We start from the raw sequence: 18,287 nt of genomic DNA, 5'->3' as shown, positions 1-18,287 counted from the left end.
CTGCTTCATTAACTATGTAGGGAGCAGAGCAAGATTAGGTATCTAAATCAGCTGTAACTCTTTCATTGTTATACTGAGAGCTTAGATGATGTTCTTTCACTGGATAAATATCAAAGTTAATTTCTGATTTATTGAGTAGCATATTCCAGCTTAATAACAAGTTTGATCTTTTCTTCATCAACCTCCCACACCACAACTTAGTCCAGTGTTGCCAGCTTCTATAATTCTTCTTACTAGTCTTGTTAAAATTGTTTCTTAAAATGTCACTCATAGTATCGTGTGATCACAAAATGTTAGTACTTGGTAATGGTCCAAGGGGGCAGAGGGAGTAAGCAGGGTTTATTATTTTATATCTGATGTTATTATTGTGGTAATATTTGACTCTTCTGCAATTTTAATACTTACCTAGTTATTAAAAACTGATGGAGGAAGGAAGAGAGGATTCATGTGAATCCTGTGGTCTGGAGACATTTCGCAATTATGATCACACAGACTAATTCTGGAGAAGTGAGGAAGGCATCTCTATCAGGTATGAGCAGGAGAGGATATTTTGTTAGGAGAACTTGGGGGGAATGTTCTGACCCAGTTTGTTGAGGTTTCATTAAATTGGTGTGTGACATTAGCCAAAGCCAAAACTAACACATTGTAGTCTGCATTTGTGTTATTTGTTGCAGGATTTTTAATTAGCACTAGTAGAATATATTCCCAATTACTCCTTATAGTGTCAAGTGTTGTTAGTATGTATTTATTTCATTACACAGTAGGTTTATGTAGATCCTATTTTTTGTTTGGGAGTATGGTCTTGTATTTGCTTGTGTGCATATATCCTTAGATTCTTCTATGTACTATAAATTTAAAATGGTGTTGTCCATGGTGCATTTCATGTAAAACTTCTTTTGTTAAGGCATCACATGTTGTTTTGATCAAACATTCTATTTATGCGTGGCTTATAATTTTTATGGGATTACATATTTGAGACTTTGCTATAATAGCATTGATATGAGTTGTCCTACTTTTTTGTACAGGACCCTTAAGAATACAGTTTTCTGTGTGACATAAGAAGCCCTGTGAAGAGACAAAAGTTAAAATTATCAGGCCATAATGTAAACCTAACTATGGAATAGGGAGTCTTTCTACTAATCTGTAGTTGTATCTCAATCATCATCATTTTGCACATAAGTCTTGTGACTGAGATTTGTTCCTTTTGCTATAATTTATGAATGAACATTTGTTAAATTATTTTGTTATAGTTTTCAAAATAACCTTTCAAAACTCTGCATTTTATAAATGATAGCAGAGAGAATGATAAGGTGTGACTTTCCAAGGCTATCTTTTCTGTCCAAAGTGTATGTGCTGCAAATGGAACCTATTATGCCTGTTAACTATGAAATGTGATGTGCACAATTTGTTGCATTCTGCATTGTTACGCAGTTTCATCGGTAGTTCAGTCTTGACTGTGCTTGATCCTTGCTGACAGCAATAGCCATATCTTTTTTCTTTTTCCATTTTTTCTTTTTTCTTTTTTTTCTTTTTTCTAGTTTGTATTTCCTTTTTTCTCAAATCTTTTTCTCAAATCTGTTTTTCTTTGTGGTTTTGTTTTTTCTTTTTTTTTTTTCCTTTTGAGTTAAGACAGAATTAATTTTTTGAATTGGCAGACCAAGGAGAACTACAGACTGCAAGCCTTTCATGTACCAGCAGGTGCTACAACAGCAGTGTAGTTCTGTTTTCATTATTGCTTAAGTCATAATTGGTTTTGATCACTTTAATGTGGACCATAATTTGGATAAAGAGATATTACTGAAGTCTTGAAAATTAGATCAAAATGAATGTTTTAAAAATGGATTTCAAGATCTTCACTCTTCATGAATGATGCTTCTTAAAAATGTTTAAAATAGGGTTACCTTGGCTGACATTTGGTGAGATGGAATTTACTGTATAAGGTACTGAAAAATATTTTTTTACTGCAAGCTCTATAAAGGTTACCAGAAAAAGTAATTCTGGATGATTTTACTTCTTTCTATCCTTCTTTCTACCTTCTTGATATTTTTTAATTCAAACTTGGTTGTAGGTCATCAACTTGATTTTTCTATTACACATGCTGTATTTCTCCTGGTCATAAAAGTATTTTGTCCCTCAACTACTGTCTACTTGATTTACAGGTGATAGCCATGTTCTCTGGTATGGCCACTTCCAACATCTCTCAAACCCAAAAAAACTAAACAAGTTTCATATCAGTTAAGCGAAATCTTTATATGAAATATGTTCAAAAAGTGGTCAGCAGTATAAAATTGTAAGTGAAGTGTTTTGTCCATATGTGTTTTTAACATACCATTAAACACCTAATATTTCCAGGTAGCTTTCTAAACCAGATAAACTGAGAACTGTATGCTACTACCATATTATGTTAGACAATTTGTTAACAGAATTGTATCTGGAGGGCATAAAGTGATTTCATATTAATTTCCAGAATATTGCCTTGATTTTTTTCACCTGTCAACTAATACTGTTTTCTGCCTTGAAGAATCTATTTTTAAGTGATCTCGTATGGAGAGGAGTGATGCCATAATATACGAGCATTCTCCAGTAATAAACACCACAATTCCTGATTGAACTTGGCTTCGTGGCATTGCTCTTTTTTGGGTAGTAGGCTAACTTCAGGCACTCCTGTCCTTAAGTCTTCACCTGTTTGTGCACCACCCTTCAGTTATATTGGCACAACCAGTTGCAAGGATACATGGGAAAATGAACTGGTCCAGCTTAAAAGAAAAGCGGGGTGGGGGAAGGCCTGTGTGTGTGAAAGAAATAAATTCTCCCTCTCTCCAAAGACTGCTTTTTGCTGGATTATTTTTTTTGGTGAACAGCTTGAGTATGCCTGCAGGGAGTGCTGGTAGGTTCTCTACTACATATGCAGCTTGTAGCAGAAAAGCATGTATAACATCTGGATGGGTAAGGAATGGGATGAAAAGCTCATGTCCAGATATGAAAATGTTTCTTTAGAATGTGGGATGCAACATGAACTAAAATAGTAGGTGCAATACTGGTCACCCCATCTAACAAATGATTTTGCAGAATTATAGGGGATTTGAGATAATGGCTGTGATAGAGATCAAGGCCCTGGAAAAACTTACTTTGACACATGAGGCAGAGAGCCTGGGACTACTTACATTTCAAAGGAGAATGTTAAGGAAAGTTATAAATCCATCTGTAATAAATGGCAAGTGAGAGTGTTGATCAGGAACTTCTATTCTTCTTTTCTTGATACAGTATCAGTTGAAATTTCAATGAAGTTAAGTGTGAAATCCAGATCTGGTAGAATGAAATAATTTATATACCTATTCTGTCATAAGATTCCTGAGATCATAGGATGTGTCACAAGTCCCTGAAAATGTTGTGTTGAAGAATTTTAAGGACTAATTCACCTGCATGTTTCAAGACTCAAGTCAATCTGTGTTGGAGATGTGAGTGACATCTAACATGTGAGAAGTCCTCCACGTTGGTCTCTTGTAAGCTTCATCTGGAAGCAGTGTCTAAATAGAGGAAGGGATACAGCTATCGGACTCTAGGAAGGTACTGAGGATCTTAAAGCATTCAGGATGCACAGGATAAATTGTTCTGAGTTCCTGAAGCTCTTGTCTTGAGGGGCTGAGAGGAGGCTCCTGGCCAGGCAGCAGCCCAGCGTGTGGAGGCTTTTGTTCTGAAGTGTTACTAGAAAGTATTTGCAGGTATGAGATGGGAAAGGGTCTTTTGAAATCTAAGGATTGCTTTGTTCCTCCTGGCCATCTGAGAATGGGAAATAAAAAAAATTAAATTTGTAAATGTCACTGACGATTTGAAACAGGATTGCCTAGGTCGGTAGCAGGTACTCCCAAACCTTCTGTAGACTTTTCTTCTTTGTAAAAAGCACACGATCATGGTGGGGAAGAAAGTACCTTTTTATTCTTTAATGTTTTCCTGTTTAGTCTTCCCTTCTATTCTCATTCTTAACTTCTACCACTGGCCTATTTTGTGATACAAAATTATTACATACGTTGGTTTCATAATTTTCACCATTCCATTCTTTGTTGATTATATAAATTTGGAATGAAAGCTTACTGAGGCTGTGAATGTCTCTTATTTGTATAAGAATATATATGTGTACACCTATATATATGTACAGCACTGAGAACAGTGGGACCTGATCTTTGTGCACTCTGCATGCTAACAGTACAGAAGTGAAGGACATCGCTTTGAACTGTGTCACGTAGTTCTGGTGCTTAGGTAAAGTAGACCTTCCTCTTCCATCCCACCAAATCAGCAAAACCTAGTGGTACTCAGAGTAGAACAGTTTGGGACCTAGCAAAAAAAAGTAATTGTTACTTAATTTATCATCACTTTTGATAACTTGTGGATAATGGGTGAGGCTTCAAAAGACAAAGGAAAGCCACAAACAAGAAGGAAGAAACAAGACATTTTTAAGTAAACAAATTTTCCTTTAATTTCAAGAAAAATGTTGGAACATTTTGACTGGTTTTAATCACCTAGAAGCAATCCAGTTGTCTTCACAAATTCATGTTGGCTATTATTTGTCTAACTTGTAAGTTGACGCTAGTATTTTGTATGTGATAAATTCAATGGTCTTGCATATAGTGAAAAAATATATTTTACTACATATTGTGATTTTTACTAAGCCTTTAAAGGTTTTAATGCCTTACAACATTCTCATAAACAAGGTAGGAAATATTGACTAGATGGAAACTACTGGAAGCTTGAGTATGCAAGTCTGGTTAGAAGATAATGCACAGAACATAGTTATCAGTACAAATGGAAGAATGTCTCATTATGAGACCTGCAGAAGCAGCTGCTGGTTGAATACTGTTACGTATTTCCAATAATGAGCTGGATGATGAGCATTCTTGTTAAATCTGTAGATGACCCCAAACTAGGAGATGTCCAGGAATGTATAGAACAAATTTAGAATTTAGGAGCATCTCAAGAAATAGAAGCAATCATTAGGAAAAAAAGAGCTAGGGTACAGCTTCTGAGAAGGATTTTATGCAGGAATAATCGAATATGCAAATATAGTATTAAGAGTAGCTAATCAAAGCAGGGTCATGAGATAATGTTGCAGTGATGTCACAAAAAAGCAAATGCTATACTGGGTTTTATGAACAGGAGAATTACCTGAAAAACATGAGTTAATCCTCTAGCTATTTTTAATCCTTTTATGACATTATTATTGAGAGCTCTGAGGAGTGCATTAGGCACTGGGTGCTTCCAGAAAATTTTAGGCCAATTGGAGATAGTTCAGAAAAAGGATCAAAGTTAGAAGTAATACATGGCTTACAAGGAAAGCTCAAAATAAAAAAGAAAGACCTCAGTTTTTAAGTATGTAAAATGCTACTGTGAAGAAATAAGGAGTGTATATTCCCAGTCCATAGTCTATAGACTCAGTTAAACTAATGCATTTAAATTGAAATAAAGGTGTCTTAGGCTACATGTATGGAAAACTTTTCAATGGGGGAACAAAGCACGGAACAGATTGAGTTTGGAAGGTTTTAAAAATCCAGTGTTCCTCAGAACTGCCAACAAGAAGAGCCTGTTGGAATTGCTAGGTACTCTTGTTCTTACTCTTATCTGTAGATATTTTTTTTTCAGTCTTTTGTATGTTTTGATCACTTAGTTTGATCTTATCTCATTATCTACATTTGTTTCTTTCCTTCTGTGGTGCTGCCTGGTGTTTTGGTTTTTTTTTCCCTGCCATGCTGTTTTTTTATCGGCTGATTTCTACTCATAGTTCAGGTGTAGAACAGAAAAACAATTGTTTCTCTTCCATGTGTTAGATGGGGTTTTTTTTGGTCTTGCTTGTACAAAAGCATACTTTCACAAAACACCTTTCTTCTCAGGGGTCACTTTTTCAGATCATCTTGTCTTGCAGGTGTCCACTGAGCTTAAGTTCTCTCTGCAGCTTCTCTCTTCCATCGCTACTTCTGATTTCCATCTGAACTCTGTCTCTGTTCCCAGCTGGATCTCTCATGTGAAACTGTGAAATACCAATTTGTAGTTAATGTACACTCTGCAACTTTTGTACCTCTTTATTTTGGTTGTCTGCAGGTTTTGGTTTCTTGTGCCTCAGGAACCATGACCATTTTAAAGTGAAGGGACTCCCTCCTGCACAACTCCCATTTCTGGTGCTCTTAACTTACTGGCCTTCTCATCGAATGCCCTCATTTTTAAACCTTTCTCCAAGATCTGTTCTGCATCCTGATTTAATATCAAGAGTTCACTCTGGTAGTTGTCCTGATCCTTCTGCATGTGAAATTACTGGCTTCTTTTGTTTACTTTTTCCTTGTCAGGCTGATGCAAAGTTAAAAACTGGAATGCTTTCATCCGATTTTGCAATCTTAGTGGTGGCAAGAAAACATCTTGGTCATCAAAGATTTTCTGAGTTAGTAGTAGATACGCTGACATGCTTTTGTCCTTCGTTATCAGCCAACAGTAAGAGTGTTACATGGAAATGAGCACCTTAATTCCTCTGGGCTGTTTCTCCTGGTCTAAATTTTGAGTGCTGCCTTTGCTTGCAAGTTGCTGAGATCTGGTTTTGTTCTTGTCTCAGTTTTGTTCTTGTGTCAGGTTTTTACACAGTTGTCTTTTTAATTGAGTTTTCAATAAAACTTTTATTTAAGATTTTATTTTTGCCATGAGAGAATGACTGTCTTGTGGGTGCATGTATTTTTCCAGAAAGGATATGTTGCCTGTTTGCAGCAAATAGAATAAAATTTCAATTGAGGAACCCTCTGTAGTTGCTGTTGATATACTCCTACTCTTTTCCACTCGGAAGGAAGAACCAAGGCGCTTCAATAGGGGAAGGCTGTTGGATGTCCAGAAATGATCCAGGAGATCCTTCACTGTTATTACTGAGTAGTACTAGAATAAGCCTTTCTTCTTTCTGCTCTATGTTTTATAATCAGAACTTATTTTTAACTCTAGTAATAATGGCATTTTTAGAAACCTAAGTAGGAAAGAGGATATATTTAATTGCTTTTAGTGTGTACAGTGTTTTCACATAGTTTTCAGTTTACTTTGTCAAGAAAGGTTTTCATCTTGAGCACTTTCTTGTTTCTTGAAGTAGGTTCAGCTGTTAATCATGGATGGTGGTTCTGCCAGTTCTACTGTTTGTTTTTTGAGGGGGTTTTGTTGTTTTTGGTTTTTTTTTTACTTTTCATCTTGTTACATTTTAGTGGCGGGGGGTTTTTATTTGAGATTTTCTTAATTGTTAGTAGTCTCTTCTCTCAGCCTGAGCTCCAATACCCTTCGTCATTCATTATCAAGTATGGCATGAAATAATGGAGAGATACTCCAGGATTTGCTTATCTTAAAAAAGGCCCAAATGAGTGTATTAATGCTGTCCTTTTACAGACATACAGCATTGCCATGGAAAAATTTTGTGTTCAAATAAAACAGATTTTGACATTAATTGTTACCATTGTTAAGAGAATTTTGTTGTTTAGCATACGTGATTATCCCTAACAGGAAAACAAACTTGCACTATTATTTTATTGATTATTAGTCAAGCATTTTCACTTTGGGGAAAATGTAATTTAGAAATACATCAGTATTTATAGTTAAGTATTTACTTTTTTGTTGTTTTCTTTATTTTTAGGGAAATTCCTTGGCACTTTTTAGTAATTCTGGTGACATTGAAAGTCACAAAAGTGAAAGACTCAGGCAGAGAACCCGACTGTCTGTACAGAGTGGGATGCAGTACCTTATTCTTTTAGTGAGGCTCTAGCAGGTCTGATGTCAGTCACTTCAGAGACCTTTAGACCTCAGTGCTCATTTATTGCTAAAATGTACCAGCTCTGCTCCTGCATTATGAAGATCATCTGTCAACACTTTGAGATATTCTCCTTTGTTATTAAGCTTGTGATGCTCTACACTGTCAGGTTTTTTGCCAATTATAGTTAAGGTACAATGGTGTATTCACTGGATCAAAGTCTCACACTGGCGGTAGAGGAATGATTTGTAAGTCTTTATTCATCTGAATTGTACAATAGAATACCTGAGGAATGCAAATAATCCCTCTAAGGACTCAATAGAAAAGCTGTTAAAATGACAGTCAAACAGTATTATTATTCTGAATTGGTGTTTTAGCCAAAGTAATTATTTCTTATCTTGTTGTTTCACAATAGTTCTTAGTTTATTAGTTATGATGACCATATTTACCAAACAGAATTTGAATCCAATTTTTGACCTTATTTTCATGCTCATTTCACTTTTTCAAGTTTGCATGTTTCATTCTGTCTTTCACTTGGTACATTATTTAATTAGTCTAGAGACTGGTGTTAGATACTTTCTTAAAAAAAATAAAACGGATGTAGGCACAGGTGCTGTAAGTACACTTATGAATAGCAGATCCATTTCTAGATACGTTTTCTGTAAAAGGTTGGCATTTATAAGCTCTGAACTTTGATATGCAGTTTGTTAGCCAAAATAAATTAACTACAAATGTGAGTTTTAGAAGTGCTGTTCAATGTTACATCACATTCAGAAATGCACCTTAACTATGATTTTCAGTGCAGATGTTTCTGAAGGCAATAGTGTTTCAGTATCAGTCCTGGATACCAGGCTATATTTTCACTGGATAACTGGAGGAAAAAAAGATCAGTATAATGAGGATTGAAAACCACTGATGGGGTATTTACATAAGTAAATGATAGAAGACCAGCCTTATATAACAAACGTGTGAAAACTGTTCAGTGAACTTTTATATTCTTTGTCCCATCTAAAACCCTACTCAGTGGGCCATGCACTTAATCTCATAATAGCTCTGATCCCCTGCTATTTTCTTTGACAAATGTGTGTTGATGAACTTGTGGTTCAGTTCATTTTTTTCTGAAGTGACATTTGCATTGATTACTTAAAGGTTTGCAGGCCACAGTTTCAAAGCACTTTAGTATAATAGCAGTTAAAACCTTAGTCTAAATCTTGGAGATTAGCAGGACTAAGAAAAAGAACTCGACAAGCATAAAACCCTGTGCTGCATGGTGGGTGCTTCAGGTCTGAAACATCTACGGCACCCAGAGTACTGTATTTTATACTTTGTGTCTGAGTGTACAGGGAATATTCCCATGCCTCTTGAGTATTTTTGCTGAGCGTACACAGTTGTCGTTCTACCATTCACACCTGTACAGAAATAGTGCCCTATAAATAACATTGAACTCCTTACAGGTAGATTTATTAAAGTCTCCCTTAAATTTAAAACAAATAGTATTTGCAGTCATGAACATGATGCGTGTGCTTAAAGATTGTTTAAACATCAGCTATTGCTGCAAAGATTTTCTTAATTTTTAATAGGATATTGAACATTCAAAAACTAGCACCATAAATCTGTAGCTCTAAATTGGTAGTTTCGTTCAACTAAAAAAAAAAATATATTAGATGTTATTGAAGATGAAGAGAAATAGGAAATTTGGTTCTTTATTTAAAAATAATAGTAGTATAATATCTAGAAGCTTTGTTCTGGGGAGGTAGTAGAAAGGTTGGAGAAACTAGTAGAAACGCAGCCCTGTATTTGTTAGCTATGGCATACTCCAAGGTCAGTAGACAGAAAAAGCAGGGTGCTGCTTGCTATCTAGGAGTTTATAGGATGTAGTAGTGTTCTTTTCTGTCTGCTAGTATCAGCTGCCCTAGACACTGAGATGCTCTTAAAAAAAAAAAAAAAAAAAAAGGCAGAGAAAAAACTGAAGGCCCCTCCACCAGTTTTACTGCATTTGATAAATATCAGTCTTGGAAGTCCCAGAAAGTGTATGTCCACAGATCTGCAAAGTTTTATTCAGTTAGCATTTTAGATTGCAAGTATTTAACCTCTACCAAAAAGCTAGTTATTGTGTCAAATTATGCCTATTTCTGATAGATTAAATGCCAAACAGAAACCAAGAAACAGTGAAATGTTAATGGAGTACACCTGAAGCAATTGCTGCCTGTTAATGCCTTGACCTTGGAAAGCAATACACAAAAAGATGGCATCATAAAACCGTGCAATTCTTATGAATATGTATGTGCTACTTGATAATAATGAATGTGGTACAGCCATGCATGCACTACAAGATAATGTTGTGCCCTTTGTTGTCTACAGGTTGATAAAAATTAAAGAGTGGGTGGACAAGCATGACCCGGGTGCTTTGGTCATTCCTTTTAGTGGGGCCTTGGAACTCAAGTTGCAAGATATGAGTGCTGAGGAGAAACAGAAGTATCTGGAAGAGAACATGACACAAAGGTTAATTAGCATTCATTTTACCTACACTTTATTATCAACTATTTCCTTGCAGTAATTTAATTGCTTGCGCTGATAGAATAATAAATGACAGAGTAATTACCATTATAAAGAGAGAATCTTCTCCTTTCTTTACCATGAGACAGAGTGAAAAGATTTATTTTAAATTAAGTTTTTAACTGTCATCTGTCATCTCTGTACTGTGTTTTAATTATAACAGAGATATTAGTTATGTATATTTTTGAGTAGGAATGATCACCAAAACTGTTTCGTCATCCATGGGGAATAGGGATGGTGTAGAAAATTTTGCCATAATTTTTCTGAAGAACTATAATAAATTGTTTCAATATTGAATTTCAGTCAAACAGTTATGCTTTCATGACCTGGAGTCCTGAAAATTGCGTGTGACCAAAAGTGCTGCCTGATAGGGTGATTTAAATTTATCCCATATTTCTATTTCTGCTGAAGAAACAAATGAAAATACTGTCTTTGTGATGCTGCAGTAAAAAAGTAGCTCTTCTGAAGAGAGTTCAAAGAAAGACTACTGTGATTATTGCTGTGTTTAGGAGTAGACCCGGTGTCTTCAAAATATGTGATGTCTTTCCATGTAAATTGATTACTCGGGGCATTTAGCTGTTATATGTTGAATGAATTGGATTTTTTTTTTTTTTCAGTGCTTTAGCAAAGATCATTAAGGCTGGATATGCAGCACTCCAACTAGAATACTTTTTCACTGCAGGCCCAGATGAAGTGCGTGCATGGACCATCAGGGTAAGATTCATACTTATTCATCAGCTATATCCAGTTCCACACTATTGAATTCAGATTGATATCACTGACTTTGAAGTTTGTCATGGTGGCGGTTAGCTAGTCATTACAGATGAGGTTTTTGTCCAGGATAACTTTAATTATTTGTGAGCTGCTGAACAGTGAAAGTGGAGCTGCATTGATTGAGGCAGGTAACAATTGATTCTGCCTATTACATAGTCTGAATTTCTTCATCCTGTAGAATCTGTCTACCCTCCTCCTGTGGTCAGAGATAAGACGTACCAGTATTGTGCTTGCTTAATCTGTGTGACTGGGTTTGTCTGCAGTGAAATTGATGTTGCTTTTCATTTTGTATTCACTAAGTTTGTTTGGGTTGCGGGTGGTTCATTCCTCCTTTGCTTTGCTCGGATTACATTTTCAGCAATAAAAGCAATATAACATCATTATAGTCCTCATGGATACACAGTTGGGCTAAAAAACCTAAAATCAGTGTGCAGTAATTCAGGTCTTTTACTGACTTTAATATTTAGACCTAGGTTATTTTGGTAGTTTTATATGTTTATCCAGGAACTTATGTAATGCTTAAAATTATGTTATAATTTTAAATATTGATGTAGAATTATTATAGCCATAGAGATCAACTAATTTATCCCCAGAGGACAGTAAGAGCTGAGCTGTAGTGGTTTGCCTTTGAATGTAAATATGTTATGTTACAAGTTTAGTATTGGAAAATATTTTGAAGTGCATGTAGTTACAAACTATTTTAAAAACTACAAAAATATCGACTTTTGGAGGTGCAGATCTGTCATTGAGCTGTTATTTTTTGCATCAGTGTATTTAGTGCTGTGCAGTGAATTTCAGTGCTGTATTTAATTTCATTCAATTGAATTAATTTGTTTTCATTACTCAATATAATTTCCAGTAAATTTATATTTTTATTAATACTGCTACAGATGTTTGTGTGTTTTACATGACTGCTAGCTAAAGTCCCTAGCTAACAAAATAATATAAAAGGAGAAGTTTTGTTGTTCTGATTTTTGCCATAGATTTTAAAAGCCAATTCTGAAATGCCACTGTTTTCAGTAAGAGAATGCCTGCTCTTTATTAGAAAATTTGAAAGCTGGTTTATCTTAAGACTGATTGTAAGTATCTTTGATTTAATGTGCAAAGATATTTAGTCAGGTAAGCATCAGTGAGTAGCCATATTAACCCAATACATCTTTTATTGTAAAAACTGTGCTTTACACTGTCAGACTCCTTAGCACTTTAACATGCTTTATTAAGCAGCCTTTAGGTCACCATTATGTCTGAAATTTCTTTCCATGGTTGTATGTGCACAGAATGTATGTCCTTGTAATTTAAAACATGCAGTTATAATGCATTCTCCTCTATTGCATAAACTTAAATTATCTTATAATAGTTGCCTGTGATTTTTTTTTATTTTTTAGTTATTCAATTCTTAACATTTTAGTAAGAATACTCATTTTGTTCTCTATTAGACTTACTAAAATTATTCTGAAATAAAAATAAGCTAATGTGCAGGGCTTGAGATCCATAAATAATTTTTTTATTACAAATGTGGTTTGCCAATGAGCGTTATCATTTAATTGAAATTATTTGGACATAAGTAAAAGTCTTGAGTAATTCAGATTTTAAAGTTATATAAAAATCTTTATTTTCCTCACTTTCTACGTGGAGAGCTAGAGATTGAAGTGAATCCCACAACAAAACACAATCATAGCTTCTAAAATCAATACTACCATTGATACCTATTAGGAAAAACAAAGCTGCCCTTCTTTAGTATCAGTTGGTTTATCTGTGGTGAAGGCATCTATCTGTGTGTCCCAATATTGAGAATTACCCAGCTGTATGCCTGACAATAACTGATAGGAAACAAAGTTTCAGCAGATCCTGAGAGCGTATCAAAAAGGAGAAACCTCTTTCCTGCAATCAATCTTCTTAAATGCAATTAATTTTCTTCTGGTCTTTCCTTTGACAGAAAGGGACGAAGGCTCCTCAGGCAGCAGGGAAGATTCACACAGATTTTGAAAAGGGATTCATTATGGCTGAAGTAATGAAATATGAAGATTTTAAAGAAGGAGGTTCAGAAGCTGCTGTCAAGGTGAGCTCCCCATCTTTTTCTTCTCCCTTCTTCCATGTGTGCCATTTTTCCATTTCAAGCCTGTTTTTCACTGAGAAGTTCTTGGTGTGAAGTGAATCTTAAGTCACCAAAATCTATTTTCATCTTTTACTTTGGAAAGAATTCAAATGCCCCAACTTACTGAACAGGAAGGCATCTATTTCAGTGTCCAAGATATGACAATTTATGGACTAAATCTCAACGTTGTGACCAAATGCTATGCTAAGTATTTTTATTTATTGCACATGTTAGTGTTCAGAATTTAATAAGCTTTAAAATGAACTTGGTTTTGAAAAATCAAATTTTTAAGATGAGATAGCATATTTTTTTAATCACTTGTGAAAGGAAATGCGAGAAACAGAAAATCTGTTTCTTCTAATGATGTGTCATCTTGTTTTGAGTTTGCAGGGAAGTTATTACAAATGTCAGATGCAAATATTTTAAGAAAATGTAGTATTATAAAAATGTATCCTTTTTTAAGGATTAGTGGATTCCACTCCTAGACTCTGATAGGCATAATTAGAATCTTAAAATTTACTATTTCAGTATTTAATTCAGTCACCCTTTGAGGTCTTATTCAAAAATGCCGTGCCCAAGTTTGATTTTTCAGGGTGTCAGTAATAGTACGTAGTCAACGAAAATATTACAGTAGGTGAAGTTTTCTAGCTACTATCTACTGAATAGACAGTGAAGATATTTAATGAAAAACTTTTTTTCTTGAGCTCACGCTTCTTTATAGTGACACTTCTATTAAGAAGAGGTTTATCTGCTTTCTCAACACTAGAGGGCAGAGACTGATTGGGTGCCCAAAGTTGTGCCCTTCTTATAACCGACAAATTATATCTGATTTGAAGTTATTAAATAACTTGTATGTGGCAAATAAATGTCATAAGAAAAGCTGCTGTTCTTTGTGTTGCTATTGCATTATTTCCACCTTCTTTAGCAGAGAAAGCTGCTTTTATTTCATACATGTTTGCTTGATGTTTTATTAAGATTTGTATTTTATAAAATTGCAATTGCAAAGCACATTAGTTTGATTTAATCCATCTCAGTATTTGAAGGTTCCTACACACTATAATGTGTTAAAGAATTTAAAAGATTTAGCTTTATTGTTTGCTATTTGATAGCTTGAAAGGTATGCAAAATTATGATTTCAGATTCAGCTTATTCTCAGTGGTATCACTAAGGAAGATCATACTGAGCAGCGGGACTTTAATAGGTTTGTTTGAACCCCAGGAAGTGAGGGGAAAAAAATCCCAGTATAATTGGTTCGTTGCGGCATGCGAACTGCCTTATGAAAAGGGAAGTAGAGTTATAGTTGTGAAGTGAAACCACAGCTATAAATAAATCTAATATTCTGCAGTCAGAAACCACTTTATGTAACCAAGATTCAAACAGTTTCTGATACTCAAATATGAGTGTTTTCCCTGAGAAGCTGCATCAGTTAATACCTGCTAAATTAATCTATAAGGGGGTTTTTTAGCTATTTTTATTTGCTTTTCCCAATGTAAGATTCTAGACATCAAGCTTCCATGTTCAAATTATATTTAGTGATTAAATTTTTGTTTTGAAGTATCTGTAAAGCAAGCATATTTGCATTTGTTAACTCAGTTCTTAAATCAAGGTTAGAAAAAAAACCTTGCCCTTAGAAAAATGCGATATATTACTCTAGTCTTTTCTAATTTGCATTTAATACAATGTTTCACGCCGTACACGGTACTAATTACTTTTATATTGCTGGTAAATTTCAAAATTAAATTTGGGAGCTTTAGGAGTCAACTGAAATAACAGTGCTAATGGGAGTTGCTTGCTTTGTATGTTATCAAGTTGATCGATTTTTAAGTTTGATTTTGTGTGTGTCTAACACCAGTACAGCATAACTAATTTAATGCCAGTGCTGTGAACTATACACTGAATAGCTCTGTGTGGGCTTTGTAGTCTACAGGGATATCACATTATTAGCAATCATATCTGCTTAGGCAAAGCTGGCTTCTACAGATGGCTGCTTTCAAGTGCAAATGAACTGGTTAGACGTGTCTTGTTTAATACATACTCAAGATTCACAAATGGGTATTGATTTTTTCAACCAGTGTTTCTGATAGCAATGGAAATGGATTAAATGGTCTCTGGAGAATTTAAAGGAACACTGTCACTTTTAATTAACTGTAAACTGGTAACAAAAATACATAAACTTGCATTAGTATGTCAAAATGTATTTAATTAAAGAAGTCTACGCCACTTTGACAGCGTGCAGTGGTGTGCTAAAAAATCCTCATTGTTACTTTGTGGAGGTCAGTTTTTTCTATAAATATTAGTGAGTAATAAATGTATTTGACTGTAAAATGTCTCTGTACCTGTGCCTGCAGCTTACGCTTGCTGATGACTTTTACAGCACTGTTTTATTAGTATTTATGCCATCAATTAGCCTAATTACTCTTGACTTTGAGCATTATTAGGATCTTCAAAGGAAAGAACTACTAAGTTGACTTGAAAGTAAACCTTTTATAGTCTATACAAATTTCCAAGTGGGAGAATATAAAAACATTTGCAAAGTCCTATATATTATTTATTGATAGTGTCATATGGGATAAAGGTCAATTACTATTGCACTATATATATATATATATATATATATAGTGGAGGCTATTTTATTGGCAAATTTCTGTAGGCTAGCATCACCGATGACAACATTTAAATAAGGAATGACAGCAACAAGGTTATCAAGCCTCTAAATTCTTAGACAGCAATATGGGGAAATACGTTGCTGTACAGAGCAGGTTTTGTGAAAGAGAGGTGTCCAAGTTAACTATGTACCATTAATCTGATCTGTTCTACTGCAACTAAGGTCATTAGTTAACAGCTTTCCTGTAATGGGATCTTAGCATGCCACCACTGTGATAGTGTCATTGAGAATAATGGCACAGTGAGGTCTTGCATGGAAGCACTTTCTCCTGCAAGAGAAAACTTCAAAACAAGAATCGTTATTGAACTAAAGCAGAAGCTCTCAACTTTTCCATGTTGTAGATCACTTTTCGAGATAAATGCTTCTGCAGACCACCTCCCGCCCAGTCTGTCAGTCCTAATGCCACAGCTTCTCTGTAGCCTCTGCAATACCAGGTTTAATTACAACAAGATGAAGATAGAAAAATATAATAATAAATTCTAATGCGGACAGTACTGATACTTAATAGTTCCTTGCCCATTTTCTGCTCTCCTTAAGTACAGCATTTTCATAACACATTTCCTTTTCATGTCTTTGGTCTTTATGCCTTCTCCTGTATCCTGGTTTCACAGCCTATCTGCTCTTATATATGTCCTTCTGAAGCAAATTTCTTCTAAAGGAAATTTCTGACAGAAAAACTGAGCCTGTATTTTGTGCTTCTCAGTGCTTCATTATCTGGGCACAAGCAGACAAGAGAGCCCCGCTCGAAACACGAGGCATGTACAGTCATGACTTTTGCATAGTGTTCCCATCTTTAGTTTTGACAGTACTTGCTTGTCCAGTCACTCAGAAGTAGTTAATATACCAGTTTAATAGCTGTGTAGCCATGATACAAACTGTTGTTGATCACCCTTTCCAGCAATACTGCTTTAGATTCCTGCTACCAGTGTTTGCCATCTGCAGGTTTTTTAGATGAAGAAAAAAGAAAGCCTGAAAGCTGGGGGGGGAGGGGGGGGGAAGGAATTGAGCTGTTTTAATGTCCTTTATCTTGAGACTTGCCAGGGTGTACAAATTTACCACTATATAATGCAGATGGCATTCAAGCACCACTGATTCAGTGGAGGTTAAATTATTTTTGTATATATCTTATAAGTATGTAAGGCAAATTGTGTCAAATTGAGGAGTATTGTGGCTGTCAAACTCAGAAGCTGAAGTAGTACCATTTATTTACCAAAATGTATTTAAATAATTATAATTTGAAAATACTATAAAATGTCTAATGAAATAACCTATTTTCCTTTTGTCTGTTCTATTTAGGCTGCTGGAAAATACAGACAACAAGGCAGAAATTACATAGTGGAGGATGGAGATATTATCTTCTTTAAATTTAATACACCTCAGCAACCCAAGAAGAAATGAATAGAAATAAACTGTGCTGCTTCAAAAAGCATATGAATTTTTATTTAGGATGGAATATCTGGAAACAGAAAGCATACAGTTTCTACCTAGGGAATCTCCCCTCCCCCCAGTGAAATTATTCTTGTTTGTTTTGAATTAAAATACGGCACCTCCAGCGAACATGCAAGTTCACTAAATGTGAACAGCTTTGCATTTCAAACGATTAAGACCCTACTCCAAATTGTAGAAGCTTTTCAGGAACCATATTACTCTCATGATACTTCATTAATCTCCATCATGTATGCCAAGCCTGACACGTTTGACAGTGAGGACAATGTGGCTTGCTCCTTTTTGAATCTACAGATAATGCATGTTTTACAGTACTCCAGATGTCTACACTCAATAAAACATTTGACAAAACCAGCCTTGGTGTGTTTGGGGATGTCTGTATTGACTGACTGTGGTGTGCTGAATGCGATACGGCACCTGGTGGATGCTGATTACAGAATTTTAAGACGTGTATGATACAGTAACTGGCAGTGTGGGGCAGCTGCAATTGTGTCTCGAAAGTGAGTCTTTCATGGGAATCAGAAGATTAGGATACCAATGATTTGTCTCAGAAAAGTTAATTTGTAGATGGACATTCACTGAAAGATGATAGTAAGGATAATAAGAATGATGCAGCATAAATGATTTTTACTGGAGAGAGGAAATATAGGTAGAAAAACCATGTTATCTTTGAGACTGAAGCTTTTTTATTCAAATAATTCTGAAAGTATTTCATTCTTGCCTTAAAATTGTTAAACGTGGAGGCTGAAGCAGTGGTGCTTGATGTTGTGTGTTGTCCTCTCAGGTCTGGTTTTCAGGCCAGCGGAGGGTGACGCAAATAGTGTTGTGAAGGAAGAGGCCATGCTGTGCTGGGTAGGTAAGTCGTTCTGCTGAAATAAGGCTGCAGCTGTGAGTACTTTTTACCCCTTTGACCATGAGGGAGAGCTGGTCTCTTTGGGTAACACACAAGAGCAAGTTGTTGGCAAAAATAAAACCAAGTTGGTACTTCTAATGCAAGC

The 18,287-nt window shown here is 35.2% G+C and overlaps 1 protein-coding gene across 1 annotated transcript in view; it reads left to right on the top strand.

The window, feature by feature from the left end:
• Positions 1–17,643, top strand: part of OLA1 (Obg like ATPase 1) — an 86,425-nt gene extending 68,782 nt beyond the window's left edge. Inside the window, exons 5-8 of the mRNA XM_010164454.1 lie at positions 10,115–10,255; positions 10,927–11,023; positions 13,020–13,142; positions 17,140–17,643. Coding sequence (XP_010162756.1) covers positions 10,115–10,255; positions 10,927–11,023; positions 13,020–13,142; positions 17,140–17,241 — 463 coding nt within the window. The 3' untranslated portion in view covers positions 17,242–17,643. The remainder of the gene's footprint in view (positions 1–10,114; positions 10,256–10,926; positions 11,024–13,019; positions 13,143–17,139) is intronic.
• Positions 17,644–18,287: the final 644 nt, after the last annotated feature.

Source organism: Antrostomus carolinensis, unplaced genomic scaffold, assembly GCF_000700745.2.
Source record: "Antrostomus carolinensis isolate BGI_N321 unplaced genomic scaffold, ASM70074v2 scaffold9513, whole genome shotgun sequence".
In the NCBI taxonomy this organism is placed as follows: domain Eukaryota; kingdom Metazoa; phylum Chordata; class Aves; order Caprimulgiformes; family Caprimulgidae; genus Antrostomus; species Antrostomus carolinensis.
The sequence above is the reverse complement of the archived record's forward strand: the minus strand, read 5'-3'. Positions and strand labels throughout refer to the sequence as shown.